The 22,258-nt window shown below is 33.1% G+C and overlaps 1 protein-coding gene across 1 annotated transcript; it reads left to right on the plus strand.

The window, feature by feature from the left end:
- The first annotated feature begins 205 nt into the window (after positions 1-205).
- LOC118190536 (cell division control protein 42 homolog) lies at positions 206-21,307 on the plus strand. The gene is made up of 3 exons (XM_035361262.2): positions 206-625; positions 9,888-9,946; positions 20,633-21,307. Exons 1-3 carry the CDS (start codon positions 418-420, stop codon positions 21,119-21,121), a joined length of 756 nt encoding a protein of 251 aa, XP_035217153.1. The 5' UTR covers positions 206-417; the 3' UTR covers positions 21,122-21,307.
- Positions 21,308-22,258: the final 951 nt, after the last annotated feature.

Below are 22,258 nucleotides of genomic sequence, written 5' to 3' on the forward strand. Positions count from 1 at the left end.
TATATTATGAAGTGAAAACGAGAACTTATACATATTTTACTTATTTATTAATTTGAAAAGGATACAGTGTTCTTCCATATGATTAAAAAACTGTTGTACGTGCCAAGAACTTCCCTTTCGAATTTATTTTTAACCTTATTTTTAAACTGACTTGAACAAATAGCAACACCTGGCGCAAGGCGATGTGGGGGGATAGACGTCATAAACCGGTTACGCAAACAGTTGTCTGCGGGAAATACTGAGAATTAAATCTGAAAATTCAGAAGACTGGTTCGTATTTATGTATAAATGAGAATTGTTTGAATACAATGCTTTCGTGCTTTGTATTCTTAAGAAAGTTTCGTATTCGACCATCATTTTCGAAAATCAGCATCATATGCTATATTTAATAACTGTGATTGTGATTTGTTCTTTAAAATGAGTAGAATACTTTCTACATCCACTGCAACGGCATCGAATTGTACGTACTCAGAGAAAGCTGAGGGCACGACTAACAAATGTGTATGCCGCGTAAAATGTGTCTTAGTCGGGGATGGTGCTGTGGGTAAAACAAGTTTAATTATCGGTTACACTACAAATGCATATCCTAAGGAATACAGGCCGACTGCATATGATAAATATTCAGGTATGTTTCTTTGAAATTTAATTTCTGAATTTCGTAAATGCTTTTTAAAATTATTATGAAATTTATTCAGGAAGTTTTATATTATTATTGTATTTTTTAAAATTGCTTTATAATTTATTTGGGGATAGAATAGAAATATCTGAGAGAGGGAGGGCTAATAAAAATTAATAATGTACGTATTTCTAATTCAAGTACGCAGCACAGTTAATCTGACAATATTTTTAAATATCGAGTAGTAGAAGGCGAATAAATTAAAAATTTAATACTTTTTTTCTGGAATAATGATGGAGATATGATCGTAGAATTATTTTATGTAACAAGTATTAATTCTTTGGATTAAATTTTATTCTCAACAAATTATTTTCAAAATATTTGAAAATATTATTATTATTTTTTAAATATCATTATTATTTAATTTAGTTTATAAACAAGAAAGGAACTTTATGAAGAGAGGATTTTGCTTTCATTATTTAACATCTGAACAGTAAAGTTTTACATTTTTATCTTCCATGTACCTCATAAAAATCATTTACGAAAGTAATTGTTTCCAGTTGGAAGGAAATATACGGTATTTTCCATATCGGACAGAAAAGGTGGTACGAAACGGAAATAGTAAATGTTTTATTATACTTTTTCTATATATTCATAGTTTTCATACATATCGTTGAGAAGCATCTCGCATGACTGAATAAATGCAAGTTAGGAGAAACAGACGATTGGCTGATTTTATTCGTAATGAATCCGAAAGTGCTGTCTAGATACGTGACGCGCAAATAAATTTTATAATATTTTTCTACATAAATAACTTTACTTTTTGCATTACTTTTCATGCAAAGAAATAAAACACATGTAGTTTCTTTAATTGTGCCTTTTTTTCCCCTCATTAAATAATGATATGGCATATAATGCCATAGTTCTTCATTTGGAAAAAGAATAGGGCGAATGGCGTGCGTGTCCTTGAAGTGCATTCAGTTTGTATCGCCACTTGATGTTAAACAATATGCTCATCCTTTTTACTTATAAATAGCTCTTTTATATCAATATGCAACGCTTAATTTTTTTTCAAGACAAGGAAAATTTATAGCTACTTGAAATAAATTCTTTCTGTTATGTTCTTTAAATTCCAAGAAAACTATGCACAATCTTTATGCCTATTAAAGAGTCTTATTCTCAATTATATGACAACAAAAACCTCAAATATTCACTATTATTTTATACTTTCATCTGACTATCGCGTTAAGGATATGGAAACCAACTGATTTAAAAATCAAATTATACATAGAAAATTTAGATAATTTAAAATTTTGGAGCGAGATTAGCTACCGATTTAAAAAGGAATTCGTGCTGTTGTTGGGCGCATGTAAGAATGGATTTCCTTATTAAAGTATTTCCTTATTCATATTTCTTATTTAAAAGCTAATTCTATAAAGAAAGAAGTGCCACCAGTTGTAATATGTAAATTCAAGTTTCAAGTGTTAATTAAAATTTTGAATAATTTATCAAAAAACAAATGCTATTTTTGTGAATGTATAATGTATACGTTCATATATTAGCGCTTAATGCTTTGTTTATATCTGTTATTTGTTCTATCAAAAAAAAAAAAAAAAAAAAAAAAAGGGGGGGGGAGAAGGTTTTTAAAGAAAATATAACTAAATTAAGAGGAGACGAGGGAAGTGTCTATTTGAGGTGTCATTTGATACCAAATACCAGCTTTTTTACTGCTCAGACACTGCTTAGAAACTTACACACTGCTCAGAAAAATTAAAGGGCATAAAATTTAATTGTTACTTGAAAATGATTAATAAAAGCAATTCTTTCAAATCATCATTCAACATAAATGCCATCCATGTTTGCTAGTTGATTAATCTCAAAATACCAAATTAAGTTTCAAATTTACAAAAATTTAAAAATGATGGAAAATCCATCTTTCCTGTTTTGTAACAAATACATCTTTCATATGGTCTTTAGTCGTAATGTAGACCTGACATTTTGATTTCGTAGAATTAAATAAACTGTTGATTGAGAGAATTGCTGACCCTAATGCCGAAAAAGATTTCAGTCTCACCAGCATTTAAATCATTCTGCAGACGCTATCTACTTCCATTACGCCACAACCTCGGAGGACCTAGAAGAAGACCAGACTTCCCTATGACACATCTGAATTTGTCACAGGTCATAGGTCTTCGCTTATTTAATATGTATACCACCCTGAAGTCTTTACCTATCTATGTCTGTTCTTAGTAGGTATCCTAAAAGTGAAAAATAAATCCAAATGTTAGAACAAACCTGTGCACTTGAAGGGCTGAATGACATCCAGTGTGGCAGTATGTAACAGTGGCATAACTTGGGCGAAATAGGGATTTAACATATCTAAAGCATAACTTTCTTATCGTAAAAGCAATTTAGCACATCTGTAGCAGGGACAGGGAAAGTGGACGGAGCACCAGAACTTCGTCAGTGACTTTTACAGGTACTGCTCCGCCGCACTACTGTACCCGCTGGCTTTCGGTTGGCCCGCACTGGATGCCAGCCTAGCAAGACATTTACATAGAAACTTTATACTAGACTTACGTATTGAATATACAATTTCAAAGACACAGTATGCAATTACAAAGAAATTAACCTATAAACAAAAGTTGGATTATGGCAGATTAATATAACATAATTACTTCGAACATACATCATACGAACTTTCATTGTACATCGGACATTGTACATTGTACTTCATACAAACAATATATTTACATTAGTATATCTAATTACATCGAATTACATTAAATATCTTTTTAAGGAACTAATTGGTGAAGAATGTTTTGTGCATCTCATAGTGCTTTGTTATATTCCTAAGGCAAATTATCTTGTTAATACATTTCCTTTCATTTTTTAACTAGTTACACACAATTGCATCAGCACTGAAGTCTTACATTATATTTTTTGTAAATTAATGTATCCTAAATACAGAAAATATACATTAGAAAATCACATAATACTTACACTTACACTAATATATCTAATAAGTCGTATATTATTTTTCTTAATTAATGATTTAATTATTACAAGATTTTTTACCTCTCATCTCCTAATACAGTCCAAATTCTTAATGTAGTTATTTTGTAAAAACAATTCATACCATATTTAGCCTGTTTCAGACATTCGCAATATTTCTGAAATATTGCATTATTTTTGTAAGCTACGGAATAAGAGGTATTAATACAGATGCGATAACATCTTGACATATGTCTTCTCTTTTATATGAGAAAAGTTTCTTCATAATTAAGGAAACCTTTTGTTGTAATTGAGGGATCGTTAGTAAGCATTTAATGTACTCAGGCGGAATTTGTGACCTTTCTTTGCAGTGCAGTTCTTTTGTGAGCTAGCACTTGAAAATATATTGTTTTGGGTCTCCCTTTTCCTCACATACGCACTTGTCTGAATCGCTCAAATTTCGTGCAAAGTAGTACGTGCGTAGAGGACCATGTCCAGATAAGAAGATGCTGATGAAGAAGTTATATGAGATTGGATCATATGGTGGATTTCTTGTAGAAGTTAATGTAGAAGACTTCTACATACTTCTGCATTTTCCCATTCAGCTTGAAATTTCTTTAATGTAATTTTTTTCAACATATGTTTCGCATACGATTTTGGGAATGGGACATTGATTGAAGGTAGTGATGAGTCTTGAGCTGCATTCCTAGCAAGCGCATCTGCCCTTTCATTTTGGGCTTGTCTTGCATGCGCTTTTACCCACTTTATTTTTATAGATGTCCTGTCGTGCTGTGATATTAAATCGTAGATATCTTGTACTGTTGATGATTTGTTTCTTGCATCATCAACAGCTTTAATTGCCGCTTGGCCTATCACTGTAGATCAAGGATGTCAAACTCGCGACCCGCGGGCCGCATGCAGCCCACAACAAATATTTTGTTGGCGGCCCGGCCAATATATCGGTAAATAATAATATATAATAATAAAATAACATATCGATGAAGAAAAAAATGAAATGTTTACTGCTAAGTAATTAACGATAATTTATTCAGTGTTGTTAGATTACTCACAGCGAGCTGACACACACACTACTTAAATTACAAATGCGTGTGAGTAGCTTGCGTTCAGCTACCTTCGGCTTTTGGGGGACACGTGCACTCAGAACTTGAACGCATCCCCGATAGCCGAATGTGGCCGAACTCATGGTCTCAGTTTTCCAATCATAGTTTTGTACGATAGGAAAAGATCATATCATTACGAACATGTTTGACATAATTAAAGCATTCAAATGTCAACTAGTTCTTTGGGAAAACCAACTTAAAAATGAAGATTTGACGCACTTCCCGACGTGCAGCATGAATAAATCAAGTTTAGATGATACTTGTTCGTATCAAAAATACGCAGAAAAAATTGTAAATTTAACAACTGAATTAAACGAGGTTTAATGATTTTAGCTCCCTCGAAGACAATTTTTTTTTGTTGTTTTCTTCGATTTTTCTCAATAAGTATTGACTCAGTACCCAGCCATATGCAAATGGAGGTGATCGAGATTCAATGCAACTCAAATTTGAAAGCAAAATTCATTGAAGTGGGCGTGCCTGAATTTTACAAATATTTACCAGCCAGGTTTGAAAATACTCGAAAATTCGCATATGAAATTATTTCCATGTTTGGTAGCACTTATCGGTGCGAGCAGTTATTTTCAGTCATGAAAGGTAATAAGTCTCCTATTAGAAACAGTATTAATGATGCTCACCTTGGGTCAGCGTTGAAAGTTATCAATGCAAACAAAATTTCTCCCGAAATAGGAAAGATAATAGCAGAGAAGAGATGTCAAGTATCAGGACGTAAACATTAAATTTTTCTTGTTCTTTTCTATATAAATATATATATATGTTTATTATTATATTATTCGAAATAAATCTACGTTTCTATGAATATTGATTTTTTTTTTTTTTTTTTTTCGGCCCGCCTAAAGTTAAACCTTGTTTGTTTGGCCCAAGTGTACCTATGAGTTTGACATCCCTGCTGTAGATGGTAACATATGTTAGATGCTTTTGATGAGACCATAGAATAGTGTGTTTTATGGCTGAAAGCTCAGCTTAGAAAACGCTGTTGTTGTTTCTTAGGTGTCCTTTCCCTCCATCCTGTTGTTTCTTGTTCTGAGACAAGTGCTAAGAACGCTCATCCTACTTCTTCGTTTATCTTTGACCCATCTGTGTACACGACTGAAAATGTAGGTGCACTGAGGGTTTCTTCTTTTATAGATATTCTGAGTTTTGCGTGTACTGCAGGGTGTCTTAGGTAAGGATTTCAAGGCTGTTCGAAGTCAAGGGGGCACAGGTCTTGATCTTCTACCTCTATGTTTTTCTTGAGGTGGAATAACGTGGCTAAGTCTGCATCTTCTTTTGCTTTCGGATGGAGGGGTGGGATTCCCGTTAACACACAGAGTGCTGTCGTTGAGGTAGTTCTATATCTTTTGATATTTGTAAAAGGAAGAAGCGTTGGATCGAAGCTAAAAGTCTTTTCTTTTTCACTTTCATGGGATGAGCACATTCTGATGCCCCGTAGAGGATTATTTTTTGATCACGGTATTATAAAGAATGTTTTACATCCTCGACTTGAGGCCCCACGTTGTGCCTTCTATCCTTGCGAGGGCTCTAAAAATAGTTTGGTTTTTCTTCTGAATGTCCATGAGGTGTGGGATCCAAGAAAAATTTGGTCAATTTTCAATCCAAGAAATTTTATTTTTTTTTTGAGATCTTGATTCTTCTATTATTGATTTTAGTGCAAGGTAGCCTTTGTAGTGATTTGCCCGGTTTTGGAAATAAAATAATATGTGATTTGGGCTCTGAAATGATTAGTTTTTGATTGACGCACAGAGAATGGAATATGGAGAGAGTTTCTTTACTATTCTTTTCTAGTATGTCTCTTGAATGCCCATTTGTTACAAAGGCCAGATCGTCGGCAAAAGCGATGAGTTTTGTATGGTTCGGCTACTTGTAAGAGGTGATATAATTGAAGGTGATGTTCCACAGGTCTGCACTTAGACAAGACCTCCGTGGACAGTCCCTTGTTATTCTTCTTTCTACTATGCAGTTATTGCTTATGATTATCGTTTATGTTAGGAAACTATTCATTAGTTTGAATATGTTCTGAAGGCATTTAATGTTGCGCAAGGCTTCAAGGATATCAGGCCACCACACAGAGTCAAACGCATTTTTGAGATCCATACAGAGTACTGCTGTATGGAGAGCTGAAAATTTATTCCTATGGATCTGCTCTTGAAGTTCTGCTATCGCATGTGATGTAGATTTGAGAGGTCTGAAGCCGAATTGGTTGGGGCTTATGGTACCGTTTTTCTCTAAGTGGTGGCGTATTCTGTCAGCGACTGCACGTTACAGAAGTTTACCTATTGCAGGTAAGATGTTGATTGGTCTGAAGGCTTCCGGATCCGTAGGATCTTTATTATTTTTCTTGAATAGTATCGTCTGTCTCTGTTTAAGACAATTCGGGAAGACATGAAATTTGAGGCAGAGGTTTAGTAGTTTGTGGAACAGAAAAGGCATTGCGTGGTGAATTACCTTAATAATACTGTTGTCTAATCCGTCAGGTCCCGGAGTTTTATTATTCGGAAGATACTTAATAATTTTTTAAATATCTTGTGAGTGGAATTTCTCATCGTCTGGAGTAATTAGAGGGATATTATTGTATCCAATATCGGAATGTGAATGGCCATCGTCTTCTACATTATCTTTTAGGAAGACAGCATCTAAAGTATTGCTGAGAATCTTTTCAGTGACATTACCAAGCTGGCTGTTTTAGCACATCTGTAGCATAAAAACTTTGGCATAACTTTCTCCTCGTAAGTGCTACGGCTGTAGCGTCCTCCTTCCTCCGTCTCTTGAAGCTAACAGAATATCGCGGGCGTAGTAGTTGAGGCATGTAACAGAACTGGGCGGAGCATAGTTGCACTGACCAATCGTTGAAATTTTTAACACATAATGGAGGTCTGGAGGGTGTCAGCACACTCGTATATTCCATTACATTACATTTCCGAGCTACATTGTGATTGCTGGGCTACTTACCAGCATTTATCCAAATATAGAATAGCTATGCAAGAGTCGGCAGGGTCATTCATCTGATTAATTGTGAGTACCAACATTTGTTTTTACCAATTTTTTGCCAATAAGATAAATATTATTCAAATTCTAGTATTCTTAAATTATTAAAATCAGATATAAATTTTCTTCTATTAACTTAATTAATACCAATATAAAATGAGATTAATTTTATTAATTGCATCTTAAAAACACAGGTAGTAAGTAACGTATGCTAAACAACTGCTTTCGAAGGTGACGAAGAGTAAGATGGTCCAAACGACATTCTAATTTATAAAATTGGTTCTCACCTGAAAAATGTTTGAGAAACCCTGCCGTAGATCTTCCCTTTTAAAAATTTTTGCATTTGAATCTGCAATGTCGTTTACGGTACGCGAAAGTAATTAAGAACGAATAGGTATCATCGTGAAAAATATAATTTAGTATAATTAATGATGTGTTTAAACGTAATGTACTTAATTAAATACAATAGAAAAATAGCAAAATTGCAGCATCTGTCCTTTGGTGGCAGATAAAATCGGAACGAAAATCATCTTTGCTACCATGTAAAAAAAAAAAAAAAAAAAACTAAATTTATTTCTCCATCCTTCCTAGCGTGCCTTCGTGGTGCAGTGGTCAGCACACTAAGCCGATATTCAGAGGTCCGTGGTTCGATTCCCGGCAAAGGCGTTGCTAATTTTTCATCTCTCCGGCTTTTCCAATTAGCCTAATATCTCTACAGTGGCGTCCGATTTAAAAGGGTGTTGAATGAGGTTTCTCCCCACCCAAGATTTGGCGATTGCGTTCCCTAAAACCCCCAGTCGGCATTTAAAAGGGGGAGTATATAAGGTATTTCTCCCGCCTTCCTAGCGTGCCTTCGTGGTGTAGTGGTCAGCACACTGAGCCGGTATTCAGAGGTTCGTGGTTCGATTCCCGGCGAAGGCGTTGCTAATTTTTCATCTTGCTTGCTTCCAAAAATATAATGTCTCTACAGTGGCGCCCGAACTAAAAGGGTGTTGGATGAAGATTCTCCACACCCAGTATTTGGCGATTGGGTCCCCTAAAAAAATAGTCCCCTTTTTCCTAGCGTGCCTTCGTGGTGTAGTGGTACTGCACGCTGGGCCGGTATTCCAGAGGTCCGTGGTTCGATTCCCGGAGAAGGCGGTTGCTAATTTTTCCTCTTTCCTGCTTTCAAAATACCTAATGTCTCTACAAATTTCAGTATGCACGGCTACCTAATAGGATTTAATAAAATCGTAGTCGGCACAGTGAAAAATGTTAATTTCTGTGGTAATTATTAATATTTACGTTTTCCTCACAAAGGCACTGCACACAAGGGATGGATGGCTTCGTGAAGGAATTTCTACGGGACACTGGCTCGTATTAACACGTTACGCATGGGGAAAACGCCCATGCAGCCAGCCCCTTCGCGGGATTCGAACTTCGGACCGAACTACCAGTGTTCAGGGACTTTACCGCTTGGGCGCTGGTGGGCTATTTCTGTGTAGTGTCACCAGGTTTGAAAGCTCTCACGTAACGTCAGCGGAACCTTACTTCTGCTGGTCAGTTGCTCTGGCCTACTGAAGTCCAGAACTGCGAATCGTTAGCCCCCTTCCATTTGCCCTTAAGAGTTCATATTGCAATGGTGTTTAACGTTCCGATATTCGAATGGCGCAGAAATGGAAAGTGTAGTTTCGATTTGAAATAACACTAATAAATTCAGCTACTCTCAGTTTATTCAAACCAAACTGTAAACACATTGTAGAGTTCCTCACTTTGTAAATGCTAAGTTACAGTTGAACGTGAAATATCTTAAGAACTGATACGCGAATAATCGTTTGAGTTCGCGCAAAAAGAAATAACAAGGTGGAAGAGTAAACGGAATATTTTTTTCATATATTTCAAATTCCATCGGCTTGTTTATCATTTATTTTACACAAGTTAATCAATTCAAATCAAACGAAGCATTTTAATTGAGAATAGTAGTGTATACCTTTTATTGCTTCTGGAGTATTTTAAATAACTCTGAAACAGTTGTTTTCTAAAAAACTATAAATAATGTTTAGAGCAACTGCATAAAATTCATGTTTTTGATATTAAATTCCATAGGAATTTATTATTAGTGCAATATTTAATATATGAAAATGTATTTTTTACATATATTGCATCTTTTTCAGTTGTAGTTAGCGTCAACAATAAGCCTGTAAGACTGCAAATCTGTGATACTGCCGGCCAAGTAAGTTTTCAATTTTGTTTTATTAAACGAAAGGGGGGAAACAACAAAATTGCGCAAGAAATAAATACTGCAAAACTTTTTTGAATGAATTCCATTGAGGATTGATAGCGTACTTTTCTTAAGTTGTTCTTTGGCAAAATAAATGCATACTAAAAAATTTGATTTACTATGTAAAAATAATACTTTATCTTAAATAACTTTGATTTGGATTGAGTCCATTTTGGTAGATCTCACTAAATACATTTGGTGATAGATCTGAAGCATTTTCATACCTGCATTTGCCATTGATATCTTGATAAATACATTAACAGAAGAAAATGGCTCAATTTATTTTCACGAAACAAGAAAACTAAAACAAAACCATACGTATTTTCTTTACAGTTACCGTGCAAAAAATTCCTCGTTCCTACTCAGTTAGATGTTAAATAATAAACAAGATCTGAATGTTTCCAATGATTTCACTTTTAGTTTGGTAGTGACAATTCTTTTGAACTTTTAAGTGTTTGCATCTGACTTGCATCTGTTATAGATTCGTATGTGATAACATAGTGCATAACCATATCTTCTAATGACCAGTTTTATTTTGACCAGTTTTGATTTCTAATCCTTTGAGAATGATTTCTGTTACAGTATTAACATATAAATAATTTCAGTGGAATTTTTGCCACGAATCAATTTTTTTATTCCTTTTTTTATATGTAAAATATTTTTTCATGAAATTGTTACATAAAACCGTTTATTGTTACAATTTAATAAATAAAAAAATTAATTTTCAGCAACTTACATTTCAAATTTCGTAAGATCCTTTCATTTTTTAAATCATTATGTTCATACTCGCTGACGGCTTAAAAATAAATTACTGAAAAAAAAAAAAAAAAAAAAAAAAAAAAAAACTACTTCTAGTTATTGCTAAATAAATTCGAAACCAAATTGTAAAAAAGATTGCTAGGAGCCCATATATATGCATCTGATGCACAGCTTAAATTGCTCCGGAGCCCGGCTCTGCTACTTCTTAGTTTTGGGAATAAATTTTAATTTTAGCTGAAGCCCACCGGAGTTCTAAATAAGAAGGCTCCGGCCCTTCGTTTAGGTAACGGAACAATTTCAGTAGAAATTTGATCTCGAAAATTTTATTTTTATTTTTAGCAATGAAATTATATTAAAAATCGCTTATTATTTTAATTATTTTAATTTATCTTTTTATATTTTATTTAAGCTTAATTATTTAATTAATTAATTACGGATTAATTAACCAATAATTATCAATTAAATAAAAATTAATAAATATTAATGGTACTATTCGGTTTTGAGGGCCGTAAAAAATCGCCAAACTATTGTTGATGGCAGTGCTGCCAAAAATAATTGTGGCAACCCTAATGCAAGACAGGAAGTATAATAGTAAATAACTATCTAAGATTGATGTTTTAATTTAGATGAAAGGTTAATTTCATATAATACTTTTTTATTATTATAATTTATATAAAAAATCTGATGTGTACACCACATGATTTCCTTGTACGGAATATTAAACTATACGCATTTTTTCTTGAATTTCATTTAAATTGATTGGATTGAATTAAATCTACTTCGTAGACAGCGCATAAACCACAATAGAATAAATGCACTCTTTAAAATTCACTATATTTGTTTACTATGACGACACTCTGAATGCACAAAATTTATATCATTTGAAGAATTATCGTTGCCACATGTTCTATTCAAATACTATAATAAAGCTAAAACGATGTATGAAAGAAATTAAGCAAACAAAACAGAAAAGAAACAGTTTTTCACAGACGATTTAGTATTTCTCATTTAATTCATTCAGCTCTCACTTCGCGACAAGGCAAAAATACATAAAAACTCAAAATATCTATATTAAAAATTACGAAGTAAATCTCAAACACTAGTTTCCTCGAAAAAAATTCCAGAAAGAATTAAGCATGATTTAATTGGCAATAATAAATGAATGCGTTATCTTTGTTGTTGGGAAGCTAAGTTTCTCTAGATTGGCAACAAATCCACTAGTCTCCTGTTTCAAATGTAAACATCAATGGCCGCCATTAAAAACAGGCTTAGCGGCAATTAAACAACTTAAAAATTGCTGATAATTCTAAAAATATTGCACACAGATTTACTAAAGGCATAAAATCCTTAACCGGAAGATAAAAACAATATAATGCAATCATTTTTAAAGAAAAAAATGTACAATTTACAAACATATAAGAGTAAAGAAACTGAGATCACTGAGCCGGGTAATAGAGTGGATATATATATAAATATATTTATATACGTTTGGTGCGGCCGATTGCAACCAAAATACGAGGTGCACATCTACATGTTATAGCAGTTCTATATACAAAATTTCAACGTTCTTGAGGCTACTCGTTTTTGAGTTATGCGAGATACGTACGTACGCACATACGTTCGTACAGACGCCACGAAAAATTCTCTTCAGAATTAATTTTAAAGCAGTTTTATAATTTTTCTGGAGGAAAGGTGTCTTTTATTCTGTCCTTACGCACAGATATCAAGCAAAAACATCGTTAAATTGCATTCGATAGCGGTCAAAATGGATATTTTCGTTGAAATATGTTGCCTGAAACTTTTCGCGATTACAATACTTCCTATTTACTTCGTACAAGGAAACTTTTTACTTCGTACAAGGAAGTAAAAAGGCTAAACACGACTGAATGGAAGCATATGAGTATATAACTATTTCAGATTATAATTTATATAAAAATTGCTAAACATAACTGAATGGATGCCTCCATCGCTATTTCGCTACCGAGTTATCGCTAAAGCACAATTTCATCTCGTTGGTTGTTCAAACATAATTTTCTATAATGAATGATGCCTTTTCTTTGAAAAAAAATATCGGTAAAGGTGCAGAATCGCCCACTTATTTGTTTGCCGCTTTTTACAAGGGTAAAAACAATTGGATTTTTGTCAATTTTCTTTTACTTTTTAAGTGAAAATAAGTCGGTGTGTACATAGAATAAGTCAAGGGTGTGTCATTTTTGTGCAATTCTGAGATTTTTTTTTTTAAAGTGAAAATAGGTCGATGTGTATAAGTACATGGATACCGAGTATGTGCAATTCTTAAAAATGCGTCAAGCAGTGGGTGATTCTGCACTTTACCCAAAATTCTATTTCAAACTTTTCATCATGGGCAATTCCCAAATTGTTAAATCCATAGGATATAAAAAAAAAATAAAAGATTTAAAATCAAAAAAGTATTTAAAAATTAAACTAGTATTTCAATGGCGTCTTAAGAACTATAGAACTATATAAACTTACTCAATCTGAAATCAGCGCGTACGCTAGATTTGGCGCTTTTGCCCGTACATTTTCGCTGCAATTTTTTACGGTCCCTGAAACGGAATAGTACCATATTAATTATTAATATCAATTAAATAGTTATTAATTAATTTGATTACCATTAACTATTTAATTTTTTAATTATTAATAAATTTAATAGTCATTTTGTTTATTTATTTACCATTGTTCCTCTTTCCTGACGATCTTTCATAGGGCTCCGGCACTTTTACTTTTAGAAATTAAGCCTTGATCTAACGTAAATCAAATGGGCTAAGTAGACCACATTGGGCATCGAAATATCTATAGGTAGTGGTTCTGGTTGCTACGAATGCCGTTTTCACATTTTTTAGATGATTTTTATTGTATTTACGTAATTATTTTACCTAAAATTTTTGTGTTTTAAATGTTCTATTTAATAGCCCTCATTCTTTACTATCTTTCTACATCGTAATTTCCAAGACAATAAATAAAACCTTTTATGACATCGGAAGAATTACTTTATCCGTTTGAACAGCGTTGCAAAGTGCGAGTAGGATTGTAGGTCGACATTTGGACAATTCCGCTTTTTAAAAGTCCAAAAGCACAAAAATCCATGGGCGATACATCAGAAGATTTAGTAAGAATGCGACTGAAAAGTATGGTTTCGATACCCATTCCTTATTCCATTTTCTCCCAGGAAATTAACAGTGGATTTTGACGTGTGGCTGCTTGCATTGTCTTGATTCAGTGGCACTGTGGATATAGAGATGGCAATGTGCATATAGAGAAGGTATTTCATACTTGAAAATTAGATATAAAATATGTTCCTGATAATACGTGGAGTTGATCTTAATAGTTTTTCCACTCTCTCTATTTTTAATTTGCCTTATATGGAAAACCAGCAACAATCATAAATCCCTTTGGAAAACTTTCTTTAGATTCTTTGAAACATCTTTTAATATTTTTTTCTCTCCTTTGATGATAACAAATAGATATCTGTTTAGTGCAGTCATTTACGTACACCCAAGATTCGTCTATTTTGATAACATTTTTTTAATTTTTTGCCCGGATAAATGTTTCTCATACAGAATCCTGCAACGCTAACTACGTTCGGCAGTAAGTAGTGCAGAAAGACGACGCACGCTACGTATTTTCGCCTTTTTGAAATTCAAATCAGCATTAATCCCTTTGTTTACAGTGGACATCGAACATTTTAACAATTTTGGTAACTGTCTTTTGACTTGGCGCATTTTCTTTTAACATTAAAGCTCTAACCTTTGCAACATTCTAACATTCCGGTTTTTTTTTTTTCATTTTATATTTGAAAAATTTTATCCACATGAAGCCAAACTTTGAAGTTTCTTTTCTTGTTGATAATATTACCTCTTATACATTTAGATATTGAATAACCATAGCTTTTACAGCGTTTTTTTAATAACTAAACAGGAATAATTTTCTTCGGAAAGAGCTCAACCTCCCATCCACTGCTTCTTTAAAAGCGCCATTTTCTATGTAAACAAAAATGTCAAATTGCACACTATAATTTATACTTTCAAAAATATACAGTGTCTCAAAAAAGTGATGGGACACTTGTGCTTTACAAAAGGAAACTGCAATAAAATAAATTTAAAAAACATGTAAAACATTTTTGTGGGTGTGTTTCATACTTAAATTTAGTAACAATTATTACATAACATACATTTTCTCAAAATATTAAAATATTAATTTAACAAAAATACAATTGTTTAGAACGGAGCAGAAAATGGCTCACTTAAGTGATGGGACACTTACTTTTCCATCAAATATTTATCCAAAAATTTTACTTTTTAAAAGGTTTTAATATTTTGTTGGATTTCCTTTTACTTTTAAAACATGATTTAATCTTCTTGGGATGGATTCGACTATTTTTTTTTTTGTGATTTCTGGAGTGATTTTACCCCATTCTTCTTGAAGCACCGATTTTAATTGTTGTTTTGAAGAAATGGTGTGTTTGCGAATTCTTAATTCCAATTCTTGCCAAATATTCTCTATGGGATTTAATTGTGGAGATTGTGGGGGTATTTTTATTATTTCAGGACAGTTATACAGCAGCCAGAGTCTAACGTTCAAAGCACTGTGCTTGGGGTCATTGTCCTGGTAGAATTTAAAATCGTTATGAAGGTTCAATTTTCGTGCTGAAGATTTCAAATTTTGATTTAAAATGTCAATATACTTGTACTGATCCATTATACTGTCAATAAAAACAAGATTACCAACTCCAGCGGACGACATACACCCCCATACCATAGCTCCTCCTCCACCATGTTTTACTGTTGGCACCAAGTTCTGTTTGCGAAATTCTTCCCTGGGTTTTCTCCACACCAAGATTCTACCGTCAGAACCAAATATATTAAATTTACTCTCATCAGCAAATATAACTTCATTCCAGTAATCAGAATTCTTATTTATGTTGGATTTTGCGAAAGCCAGTCTCTATTCTTTTCACTTACGAAGAATTTTTTCCTGGCTGCTCTACCGTGATATCCAGCAGATCGAATTACTCTTCTAATAGTCTCAGAATTAACAAGAATTACTCCATATAATGCTTGTAAATCAGCAGCAACTTTAGGAGCACTCATTCTTGGATTTTTTTTTAAATATTTCGAACGATAATTCGCTTTATTCCATTGGATAGCTTTGATGGTCGGCCAGGTCTTCTTTTATCCTGAATCATATGATTCTTTTTATATCGTTTAATGATATTGAAAACTGTTGAATGACTGAAGTTAACTGTTTCAGCAGTTTCTCTAATAGATTTTCCACGTTCAATATGCAAATTAATAACTAATTTTCGAATTCCAGGCAAAGTTTCTTTTCGTTTAGCATTCATGTCTGCACAGAGCTAAAAAACACAAAAATTCAAAACAATCTGGAGAGAAATACTGCAGACGATTTTATAAATTATTGGCAATTGCTTTTGAGTAAAAATAAATACGCCAAAAGATATTTTTATTGCTTACTTCAGACGATTTTTGTTGCATAGTACGTAGTATCCCATCACTTAAGTGAGCCATTTTCTGCTCCGTTCTAAACAATTGTATTTTTATTAAATTAATATTTTAATATTTTGAGAAAATGTATGTTATGTAATAATTGTTACTAAATTTAAGTATGAAACACACCCACAAAAAATTTTACATGTTTTTTAAATTTATTTTATTGCAGTTTCCTTTTGTAAAGCGCAAGTGTCCCATCACTTTTTTGAGACACTGTAGCTGCAATTTAAATATTGTTTTCCGATCAGACGATGTTCTTTACAGCAAACCAAAATCGTCTGAAAAATGTCCGAACAGCTTCTGTAGATGCATATTTTGCGTATGGATGTGAACAGCAATTTCTAAAATATATTCTAACATATATGTGTGAAAGAAATAATTCAAGTATTTCTTTGTAGCATTTAAAAAAAAAAAAAAAAAAAAAAAAAAAATCCAACCTAATGCTTGATTCACAGATAAGTATGCTAAATTTCTGTGTTTAGAGAAAGTACCTTACTCAGTTAGAATGTAAAACAATACGTCTCGTGTCGCATTGCTCATAATCTTTTGTAGGTCAATATATCTTAATTTTGTGATAACTGACAAATATTCCACGAAAAGTCATTATTGTCCATAACCAGACTGACTTCTGACAATATAAATAATAGCATTCAGGAACTCGTACGAACGTCAGAGTATTGCGGCGAGGTTTACTTATGCCACTTAAGAAATATTAGAAATAGTTAAGAGCCAACTGAAAGAAAATATCATCTTTCGCGATATGACTGTTCTGAAAGATATAGCTAAAACAGCTTACGCGCTCAAAATAACAAGAGTAATAAAGTTTAAAACCTGACGCAACGCAAAGAAGAAAACCCCCAAATATTTGCTGTCTCTCCTCATCGAAAAAAGGTTGTTGAGTGTTTTTTCCGCAGATAATCGTACCAAAAAACTCATAATCAGGCCAATGCATCTTGTCTAAAAAGGGTGAACACGTGGTTATTCATTCACATACCATATTTACCTCCTTTTTCCGACGAATTTCACTGCTTGAAAACTGGGAGGGGAAAAATGCGTGGTGTATACTATTTCTGAAGGACGGTTTAAATGATAAATATAGCATAGTAAAAAAAGAATGTTTACTTCTCATATTGAAGGTTAACCTGAAGCAGCTTCTCCGAAGGAACTGTAAATCTTCTATGGTAACCAAGGAAAGCAATATTCTTATAAAGAGTAAGATAATCTCTACATGCTGCGCATAGCATCAATGAGATGATGTGTCATCTATGTAGTTTCATGAAAATAAATTCGTCGTAAAAAAGCTTTCACAGGTTGTCTTGTCAATGAGATACTATGCATATTCAGAATGGTTAAAAAGTCTGATAGAGAGGCTGTGGATTATACTATGATATCGACGCCATGCACGTATAATGACACGAACGCTCTTTTCTTCGAAAAAAGGTTGTTGAGTGTTTTTTCCGCAGATAATCGTACCAAAAAACTCATAATCAGGCCAATGCATCTTGTCTAAAAAGGGTGAACACGTGGTTATTCATTCACATACCATATTTACCTCCTTTTTCCGACGAATTTCACTGCTTGAAAACTGGGAGGGGAAAAATGCGTGGTGTATACTATTTCTGAAGGACGGTTTAAATGATAAATATAGCATAGTAAAAAAACACAACAGAAAAGAAAAGCCTTGGAACTTGTTTGCGTTAGTGTCTTTCGCGTTACGAAAGATCACTTTTACGAAGGATCTGTTTTATTAGACTGTTTTATTATTATTATTATTATTATTTCGTTGCTTTTTACGAAAGACACCTGAACAGAATTTTTGCTTTTACTAAAGAAAATAAACGAAAATATCGTTCAACAATTTTTTATGGAATGCTTGATGAACAATAAACAAGAACTTCGAAGAAATGAAAAAAGTGCGCTAGTGCAGGCTAACACTTCCTGTAACAAAATCCTCTTCAAATGGATTATGACTTCTAGAATTAACGATTGCCAGCCAGCGCTAATCGTCCGTTTATCATAAAGCTACTCCGTCTTTTAGAGCTTTACCAATAAGATGTTTCTCGTAAATAAAACGTACAAATGTGAACAAATATACAATGTCCGGCTATTAATTTCCAGGACTCATGGAATAACTCAGAAGAAAAAAAGGTTAAACTCAGTTAGATGTTAAATAATAAACAAGATCTGAATGTTTCCAATGATTTCACTTTTAGTTTGGTAGTGACAATTCTTTTAAACTTTTAAGTATTTGTTTTGAGACTTGCATCTGTTATAGATTCGTATGTGATAACATACTAGTGATAACCATATCTTCTAATGACCAGTTTTATTTTGATTTCTAATTCTTTGAGAATGATTTCTGTTATATTAACATATAATTTATATGATTTAATATGATTCAAAGTAATCCCCATCAGCCGTAATGCACATCTGTGCTCGGCTGTACAAATTTCGGAAAGAAGTTTTAAAGTCCTTTGGAATGCTCTTTAGTAGTGACGTTACAGTTTTTTTGATGGCTTCGACATCCTGAAATCTTGTTCTCTTCAGCGAATTTTTCAGCTAGAAAACAGGAAAAAGGTCTGCGGGTGCTAGCTCTGGAGAGTATGTTGGATGCTACATTCAACACCATGCTGGGCTAAGAATCGACTCACAGGCAACTTCTGTGTAGAACTGTCCATTGGTAGTCATGTTAGGAAGAAGAAATTCATGATGAATGAGTCCATCGCAATCGAAGAAAGCGATTAACATGACCTTGATTTTGGACTTTTCAAATCGAAATTTTTCTGCCTTGGTAAACTTGGAGACCATCATTCGGAGCTTTGACGCTTGGTTTCAGGGTCATATTGATAACACCAAGATTCGTCTCCTGTGACTATCCTTCCAGGAACGCAGGGTCAGCATCAGCGTTGTCGATAAGTTCGCCACATGCGTCCAGTCCCAATTGTGCCTAGGTCTTGCGTCAAAATTCGCCGAACCGTCTCTTTGTCCATGTTCAATTCATTGGCGAGTACTCGAATAGTCAATCGACGATCACATTTCACCATATCGCTAACTTTTTCAATTGCTTTCAGCGTGCGTAAGGACTGCGGCCGATCTGTGTGTGGATCATCTCCGACGCCCGTTCCGAAAGCGTTTAAACCATTCCAAAGTTCTTGAGCAGGATAATGCTTCCTCGCCGTAAAATTATTTTAACATTTCGTAGGTTTCCGCAGCTGTTTTGCTCAGTTTGAAGCAAAATTTAATGTTAATTCTTTGCTCCATTTTCACTTCGACAATAGGAATTTAAGAGCTACGTTTTAATGCGCTTTTCCACAAGAACCACTTACTTCAGAATGGCGCCGATTGCACTACATATGCGCAAGAAAACGCTCTTCAATATGCAATCATTAGCGCCAATTTTCGACTTTTCGTTCTCCTACAGTTACGTCAGTCCTGGAAATTAATAGCCGGACCTTGTAGTTTCAGTTCATGCGTGGAAACTACATTCCCAACAATACATTATTAACCCTTTAAGCGGCAAGGCCACATATATACGGCCTAGAATATTTTTTTTGTGATATCTGTAAGAACATATATATGTGGGCATATTAAAATATACCAAAGAAACTAAGGCAATATATCAAAAGAAAACAAATCCAGGTATGAAATACCAGGAGAGTTTTTACATTAAAATCAAAAACATAATTTGTTCTCTCAGTAGTTTTGGGAAATTTGTGATTTTGTAGCAAAAACCCTTCCCGCTTATCACATCTTATATTTTTTTCCTCCTCATATCATTCAACAGGGATTCGCCATGCCATTTTCTTTTTTAAGCATATGCTTAGAGTAATCAGAATATGAAACAGAACTGTTTTATGTCTGTGAGAATATGAACATTATAAATAATTACTCATTATACATTCCAAATCACATGCATTATACATTCCGAAAACATGCAGAAGATTACAGTGGAATTAAAGCACTTAAAGCAAAGTGATAAGACACATGACTATTATGATAATATGCTGCAGATTAGAAGTTGCAATCACTGTTTAATCAATATGGTTCTGGGAACATTAGCTTAATACAAAGAAAGCTTTTCCCATTTTAAATAATTTTGGAATTTAAAATTATCAAGGTCATTTCTTAATAGTAATTTTTTTAAATTTAATGAAACTAAAAGGATAAAAATAGTTACTGTATTAATTATAATTATATATAGTTGCTGTATATTAACATATACTATTTATACAATTAGAATTAATACAGTATATAATATACTAGTTACTGTATATTATATACTGTATTAATTATAAGTGTATAAATAGTTACTGTAAATTAACATTGTATTAATGACTTTTTACTTTAACAGGATGATTTTGATGCATTGCGTCCACTGTGCTATTCTCACACTGACATCTTTCTTCTGTGCTTCAGTGTTGTATATCCTACATCCTTCTACAATGTCGCTGAAAAGTGGATATATGAGATCAGGCATCATTGTCCCAAAGCACCAGTTCTTCTTGTTGGAACACAAAGTGACTTGAGGACAGATATTGGAGTTTTACTTGAACTCGCTCATTATGGAGAACAACCTGTCAGCATACAGCAAGCAAATACATTAGCATCTCAGATAGGAGCTATTTCGTATGTGGAATGTTCTGCCGTAACAAAACGGAATCTGAAGGAAGTTTTTGATACTGCTTTAATGTCTGCATTAAAAACTAAGAAAGCCAATATTTTATTAACAGATAACTGTAGTGACAGTGAATTTAAGAGCTACAGTATGAAGTCTAGTCATGACTATACAACAGATGATAAAAAGAAAAGTGGGTTGAAAAAATTATGGTGTTTTTCCTAGCAAAATGCTGAAGGTAGTCAGAGAAACAAAAAAGAATCCTATAAGCATAATATAGTTAAACAAGAATGTGTGAAAGGATAAAATGCCACCATGAGAATTGTTTCTTCTTTTTTTTTCCCTTCTTTTCTTAATTTTTAGTTTCAGGATGCATCATAAAAAAGTATAGTAAAAAGTTTTAAATTATAATTCAATTTTCAAGTGCTTATTTATTTTTTATTCCAAGTTAGAAACACAAACTGTATGTTCCAATTTCTACAGACTTGTATTGTAAATAGAGAAACTCACATTTTAAGCATTTTAATTCTTTTTTATATTTTTCTTTAATTATTATACTTTCAGTTGTTAACTATTGGAAGATTTTTAACTTTTAGGTTTGGTTTGTTTGATTACAGCAAAGCACGCAAGGACTATCTACCTAAGGGAAGAGATGCCATCATGGAAGAAAACTGGCTTGTATCCATGTTACACATAGGGAAAACTATAAAAGTTCCATGCAGCCAGCTAGTTGACCTGGAATCGAACCCATGTCAAACTATCAGTGTTTAGTAATTTTGCTGCTGGTGAGCCCTTAACTTTAGGAAAATGAAATAATGATAATAGTCCAAAATACAGTTTCAAAGCAAATAATGAAAAAAATTATTATTATATTGAAAAACACTCTGCCATGGAATACTACACAATGCATGTTAAAGTACAGAATAAAGATAATAACTTTTATTACAGTTACTAAGTTATTGCCATGTACCAAGAAGAAGCAATATGTTGTTTCATTTTCAGTTCTAAATACAGTTTCAAAGCAAATAAAGGAAGGAAAAAAAAACACATTATTTTGCTTACTGAAATGAGCACCACAAGGTACACTATTCTTGAAGGCACTGCTGATGATTTTCCAGAAAAGGGGGAAAAAATCTAAGAAATTAAAAGACTAAAAAGAAATTAAAATAAGTTAACATGGATTACAACAATTATCCATTTGTAAAGAATTATCTAATTCTCCATGCATAATGAATTTTAATTCCTGATTGAAGATTAACAAGTAATTGCTTACTATAAATATTAATTTTACTTTTGTGTGTCACAACATATATCTACAAAATTTCATAGCAGATATGAACCTAGTAAACAATATTAATTGCT

Source organism: Stegodyphus dumicola, chromosome 12 (genome assembly GCF_044657685.1).
Source record: "Stegodyphus dumicola isolate Sdum_Otavi_A_Nest chromosome 12, ASM4465768v1".
Taxonomy (NCBI): domain Eukaryota; kingdom Metazoa; phylum Arthropoda; class Arachnida; order Araneae; family Eresidae; genus Stegodyphus; species Stegodyphus dumicola.

Coding starts and splice junctions, on each gene's coding strand:
- LOC118190536 (XM_035361262.2), top strand. CDS start 418: ATGAGTAGAATACTTTCTACATCCACTGCAACGGCATCGAATTGTACG. Junction 626..9,887: donor TGCATATGATAAATATTCAG/GTATGTTTCTTT, acceptor CATCTTTTTCAG/TTGTAGTTAGCGTCAACAAT. Junction 9,947..20,632: donor TCTGTGATACTGCCGGCCAA/GTAAGTTTTCAA, acceptor TTACTTTAACAG/GATGATTTTGATGCATTGCG.